Source organism: Lytechinus pictus, chromosome 5, assembly GCF_037042905.1.
Source record: "Lytechinus pictus isolate F3 Inbred chromosome 5, Lp3.0, whole genome shotgun sequence".
Taxonomy (NCBI): domain Eukaryota; kingdom Metazoa; phylum Echinodermata; class Echinoidea; order Temnopleuroida; family Toxopneustidae; genus Lytechinus; species Lytechinus pictus.
This window is the reverse complement of record NC_087249.1, coordinates 32,030,098-32,037,012: the sequence shown is the minus strand read 5'-3', so window position 1 is coordinate 32,037,012 and position 6,915 is coordinate 32,030,098. Positions and strand designations below refer to the sequence as shown.

At 38.1% G+C, this 6,915-nt stretch overlaps 1 protein-coding gene across 1 annotated transcript; it reads left to right on the top strand.

Moving 5' to 3' along the window:
• On the top strand, positions 1–6,618 carry LOC129261531 (somatostatin receptor type 5-like). Its single transcript, XM_054899590.2, has 3 exons — positions 1–707; positions 3,231–3,366; positions 4,654–6,618. Exons 1-3 carry the CDS (start codon positions 345–347, stop codon positions 5,277–5,279), a joined length of 1,125 nt encoding a protein of 374 aa, XP_054755565.2. The 5' UTR covers positions 1–344; the 3' UTR covers positions 5,280–6,618.
• The last annotated feature ends 297 nt before the right edge of the window (positions 6,619–6,915 follow it).

Genomic DNA, 6,915 nt, shown 5'->3' with positions numbered 1-6,915 from the left:
ACGATTATATGTTGATAACACACAACAGGTGGTCGAGAACTCAAAGTAGAGACTTTAATTGTCTAAATTGCAATACCTCAACATGAGGAAAATAATCCAGGCCGATTGCTTTGCGATATACTCAAACTTAATTGCAGATAAATGTGGTATGGTGCGGTATGTTATATGTTCATCTGATTAATTGGTACGTAGAAATGCATGAGAAAATTAATTATTTCATAGCTTATCTTGGCAGAAAAAACTGAAGCAAGATGTCGTGATATATAATTATAGCTGAACCAAAGTTTCAACAAAACGTGGTATAATCACTGGTCTGAAAAGCAACCTAAAAAGAGAAAAGGAGAATGGATACGGACAATGCCCTAGTTATTGGTGACATTCCGACAACGATTTCGACATCCACCTCGCTCTCGCATCCCGCAGAAGGTCAAAACTTCAACTCCACGACCCCCGATGTCGATCTCCCTTTCATCGAGCTCTTCGACATCTACTTCTTTCTACCCATCGCCGTAATCGGAATACCATGCAACGTAATCGTTATCGGGTTCATTGCCTTCGTTCCTTCCCTACGGACCGTCATCAACCAACTCAAAGCCAATCTTGCCCTGGCCGACGTTATCTACCTCACCGTCAACCCACTCATCAACGCTCTGGTGGTCAATGACCTCAGCTGGTGGCAATGCCAGATTATCAGTTACATGCAGTATGTGAGTATTGATAGTCAAAACAAAATGTTTTCGAAAAGGTATAGTATGATATATAGTGCATATGTCATTCATTCTTGTCCCACTTTAGCCTAAAATTTCAAGTTTCACAGGCTTTTCTGTGAAAAAGAAAAGGCGTTGGATTGAGTTCTGATTGTCCCCCCCTAAATTTGCGAGGAGTCTGTATATGATGCTCTTGAAAAAAAAAAACCACAATTAAGGAACCCTATTTTCTGAAGGTTTAAGTAGTATAGTGACCCTTAATTTCGAAATTTGATGAAATAAATTTGTGTTTTTCTCTCTCCCTCTTGAACATAATTTTGAGTATCATGACATTGTGGCTCTCCTCTGTACTCTTGATGTCTGTCTTACTGTTTCACTTTAATTGTTTTTATTTTAGTCGGAATAGGGGATATTTCAATATCATGAAGCCTCGAAGATGCATATTTTGCTCGGTTTTTAGAGTGTGGTTATTTCCGTAAGGGATGATAGCAGGGGCCGCGGAACGGTTTTGAAAGGGGGGGGGGCTGACCATGCGAAAAAAATCATAATCTGATGGTCATTTTTAGGTGTTTGAACACGGTTCTGAAAAAAAGTGGGGGAATGGATTCAGCCCCCCCCCCCTCCCCGCTTCCATGCCCTCTGGATAGAAGCGACGTACGTTCGTGCCAAAAGAGATGCACAAATTTATTGAATGGGAAAATTACAAAATAAAAAACAAAAAAGTGGTCACCGCGCATGAATAAAAAAATGCTCTTTAAAAGTAATCATAAATCTCAGTGACGAAAAATCGTATCGCAAGTAGGTTTTCTTTTTTTTTTTTGGAAAAATAGCCGGGACTTAATGAAAAGGACATTCAACAATTCTAGATGCAATACAATGAGAGAAGATTATATAATTATGAGAAACGAGGCTGTTCTAGTGTCAAAGGAGACACTGACTGTGCAGCTCGAGGTGAAAAGGGTGGTAATAATGCAACTATGGGCTATTGCGCCTCATAATATCTAATCTGAAGAAACTGAGAAAGGGGCACATAATTATGCAAAGGGCAATTCTACCCCAACAATAAAACTCCAACAGAGAAATGATGAGTGGATATGGCATCATCGACGCGCATTTGCACATCATGATGTTGTGCATATAACGTTATTGTGAATAAACGGAAATTAAAGATTGCATAACTTTCCCAATTCAAACAATTTTTTATGAGGTCTTTTTTCTAATATTCACATCGACTTGGTTTTCGTTTTTTTTCTGTTACCAATATTGATAACATGTCTTATCTTTTATACTAGCTATACCTTTTTCAGAGACGGCCCCGCAGGGGGGCACCTGCCCCTTTTCAGGGAGTGAAAAAGGGGGAAAAGAAAAGGGGATCATGGAGTAAGGAGATGGGGGTTGTTTCTAAGTCGCCCCCCCCCCCCTCCCATTAAATTACCCTGGCGCCGCGGCATCCGCCCCTCATCATACTTTATTCTTAACATAGCCTATGTTAACTCCCCTATCCATGGCACTTGGCCAACTCAAGTCATATCAGTATAGTGAGGATTACAGGTTAAAACGAAACCATGCGTTTGTCATGCTCATTTTGCATATGCCTAGCATGTCAAACGAGTTGGTTAAAACCAATTCCAGTGACGCAATCGAATTCTCGGTAAAGTCCATTATCTACACATTATTTTGGAACGAAAGAGGATTAATACGATACATACTACTCAAGGTGACCTGGTATAAATTGGGAGAGTAGAAAATGTATAAACTCATTTTATTTTCAATATGGGACTGTCTGAATTGCATAATATATAGACAGTGCCAGTAGATTATAAAGACAGTTTGGCGTCCAGGATTAAAGGGATGCTCCGGGCTGAGAATATCTAGATGAATAGAGCAAAAATTTCAGCAAAATCGGCTGACAGATAATTAGTTATTGAATTTTAAAGTTTAGCAATATTTTGTGAAAACATTTATATGCACGCCGTCATGAATTTTCATTAGGTGGGCTGATGATGTCACATCCCCAGATTCCTTTTTCTTAAATGTTATTACATGAAATAATAATTGTTTCATTTTTTGATATATGTAAATGATGTGTCTCCATTATGACGAAATAAGTTGCAGCAATTAATAACTAATGCACCTAATCAGTTGTCAATCCTATTGTTTTAGTTCTAATTGGTAGAATTTTGTTTTGAATAAACCTAATTTCATATAATAAAATACAAAAGAACAGGTGGGGATATGACTTCGTCAGCCCAACTAATGAATATTCATGAAGACATGCCTAGAACTGTTTCACCAGAAAATGCAAATTTCAGTGACTTTGTTATTGTTATCCCATTTTGATAAAATTGTCGGCATTTTGCTCTGTAAATATTACTCTATTTATCAAAATCGGAATATCTTCAGCCTGGAGCATCTCTTTGAATTTGAGCCCCCCCCCCCCCCCCTCCCTCTCATTATCATCGTCCTTCTTTCCATTTCCATAATTGCTTTCTTTTTTCCATCTTACAAATCTTTTACGGTCAGATTGCCCAACAAGCGACCTGCTGTCTGCTTCTTGTGATGACGATAATAAGGTATGACGCCACAATACACCCACTGACGTCAGAGGCAAGGTGTACAGGGGCCCGAAGGATAGTTGCAATCGTAGTGGCCTGGACGGGTAATATAATATATTTGTGTACATATATTTTTTAAATCTCTGTTTTTGGGGTGGCGGGGCTCATCAGTTTTCTCAGTGCAGCTGGTTATTTAAAGCTATCAAGATTTGCCTTTAAGTCCATCCTCGATCACCCCACTCTTTTATTATTTCTTCTCTTTGATGATGAGATCACAAAATATTGATAATTCTGAAAAATAAAGAGACTCAGTGGAAATCAGTCGTCGATTAGGTTTCCGATTTCGCTGAAAGGAAAGATTATACGTTGCTTTAAATTCAATCTGTCTTATTACATGCATCTGCTCATTCTATTTCTTTTTATAAAATTATTACATTTTAAACATAATGTATATTTTTTTTCTTCTTTAATGGTCACTGCATGTTATGTATTTATTTATTTCTTTGTTATGTATTTAACAAAAAATGTAAACTCACATTGTTAGTCTTCGGACTTTTTGATGAGTATTGTTTGATAAAACCGAATTGAATTTGAATTTGAACTTTAACAGCAATTATTTTTAAAATGTTGGCCCTTTTTTGTTAGTACATTCCGTAGTTAATTTCAAATGGAGCAAACCGAGCGATATTAGAAGTACTATTGAATATCCATTTGAAAAACAAGTTAAGCTATCGAATCTTCCAGATCCATTTCTTAGCAAGCGTGGGAGAATCCAAAGTGCATTTTTATGTGATACACGTCTAGGAATCATGGCCATGGGATGACCTTAATTTTGTAGTGAAATCCCTTTCTTTTTTGCTTGTCAAATTTTTCCTGGACCAAAATCACCTTCATTTCGTTGCAACCTCCCCCCCCTTTTTTTTTTGGGGGGGGGCTTGTCAAATTTAAATCAACAAACTCTGTTTAAAAAATCTTCCCCAGGGGGCCAAGGCCCTGTATTAATACATATGTATATATCTCAAGGTCTACCACACTCTATCTTCTAACGATGATGATCTGAGTGGAGAAACGAGTGCGTCCACACATGTGCTTTATTATTTTGTACCTCAGAAAGTTCATAGACACCCACACGCATATTGATGTTGACGTGTTCAACTTGAAAGCTGTGGCCGTCTTACATTTTGAAAATAATCATAAGAGGCAGATATCGCGATCGTAAGATGGGATGGTCAGGAGCCTTAATTCAGAGAAAATTTATTCAGGTATCACCATCCGAATTAACCAATGCACCTTTAACTATTAAATCCCTTGTTTAATTCTTTAGTGCATGCATATAGGATGCCGATTTTTATTTTCATTTATCTTTTTCCGAACTCTTCTTTTGTATATAGTGTCAATCGTACTGATGATACCCAGCGTATTCTTCACCGAGTGTGATGAGAGTGTCTCCGTTGGCCACATCATCACCTACAGCTACGTCACGATGGTCATCTTCGTTATCCCGATGTTCGTCCATGCCTATTGCCACGTCCGCATTCTACGGGACTTCTCCCGCAGCGACCGGGAGCGCAAGAAAAGCGAAGGCAGCATCCGACGAGCAAATCGTCAAGGCCCTGGCCAGCGACATCGCGACAAACGATCCCTGACACGACAGGTTGTCGTCATCGTTCTCGTCTTCTTCGTCTGCCGCGCTCCGCTCGAGGTCTTTCTCCTCTGGAAGGTCAACATGATGTACAGACTCGGGGAAGCGTTCGTCCTCGGGCGGACTGCGTCAATCGTGCATCTCGCGTGCAAAACTTTGGCGTACTTCACAGGCGTCATCAATCCATTCTTGTACGCCTTCTGCAGTCCGAGTTTTAAGTCAGTCTTCCGGGAGATGATTCCTAAAACGTGGAGGAGGGACAGCGCTGATTCCTCAACGCACATCCTACCAAGGCGTGAGAGCAGGAACCGCAGGAATTCATATACGTATGAACAAGATTCACGGAGGCAGAGCCAGTACGCGAATGAGCGTTGAGATGCCCCTTTTCTGCTCAACATTTGGTTGACAGCCATGTCGTTACATTTGAAAGAACGAAACCAAACAGTAAAATAAATATAGGCAAAAACGATCTAAGGTGAGGATGATACTGGATGAGGAGAAATAAAAGACAAAACCAGAAGAAAATGAAACTTAGAAACTGAACAAAAAAGAAAGGGTAATATAAAAGGGGGAAATTGAGAGAATGAGAGGGAGGGGGAAGAAATCAAAGAAATTATGAAGAAAGAATAACCAAGAAGATGTAGACGAGCTTCGAGCTATCCATTAGTCACTATATTTCATTTGTGTAATACTACCTCAAATATATGTTGGTTCTGTTGTACATGTAGTTTTACATTTATATGTTGATGACTGAAGCTCATTTATGCTGCAGCCAGACTCCCATTTCTTTATTGTAAATAGAACTGCAAGTAGGCCTACCTGTATATTTTTGGGATATTAGAAACAATGCGACTCTGATTAGGAGTCTCAAATGAAGCCCTATTGCAAGTAAATGGATTGTATCAAAATGATCCTGAAAAATCAAAACCTCATTAAAGGACAATTCCACCCCAACAAAACGTTCATTTGAATAAAAAGAGTAAAATCCAACAAGCATAACATTGAAAATTTCATCAAATTCGGATGTAAAATAAGAAACTTAAATGACATTTTAAATTTTGCTTCTTTTTCACAAAATAATTATATGCACAATTCAGTGACATGCAAATGAGAGAGTCGATGATGTCCTTCACTCACTATTTCTTTTGTTTTTTGTTTGAATTATACAATATTTCAAATTTTACTACTTTTTCATTAAGGACTAACTTGACAACCATAAAATGTTCAAACAATGGTAATTCTTCATCTTCATAAAGAAATAAAACTTTCTTTTGCATGACAATGAGGGGAAAATTGAAATATTTCATTTTTCATATAATAAAATACAAAAGAAATAGTGAGTGGATGACATCATCACTCCCCTCATTTGCATACAGACCAAGATGTGCATATAACTGTTTTGTGAAATTAAGCGAAATTTAAAAATGTCATACATGTAACTTTCTTATTTTACATCTGATTTTAATGAAATTTTCAGTGTTATGCTTGTTTGATTTTTCTCTTTTTATTCAAATCAACTTTTTGTTGGGGTGAACTTGTCCTTTAATGTTGTCTTGAAATTGAAAATAAATTTTAAAAAAATGTTTATTTTTCTTACATTCTCATTAATAACTTGTAATGGAAAACAAGATATTGATGGAATATAGAATAAAACCTTGTTTAAGACGACTACACTGTTTGTTTCAATTAAATAAACTGTCAAATACTCCAAACATTTCACAAAATCTTAACCTGTGCTTCTTTTGGATTAACTGCTTTAAAGTAATTGTTTGAGCATGATGGGAGGGGTATCAGTTGGCATCCGTCTTCTTCCTCCATCCCCCCCCCCCTCTCACACTCACACACACACAAACACTTTTTCTCTCCCATCTCTCCGCCTCATCTTTATCCCCTTATCTCTCTCTCCCTCTCTCACCCCTCCCTCTCTCTCCTCTCCCTCTCCCCCCCCCCCCTCTCTCTCTCTCTCTCTCTCTCAGGCATATACATATATATCCTCTTCATTCAACATCTC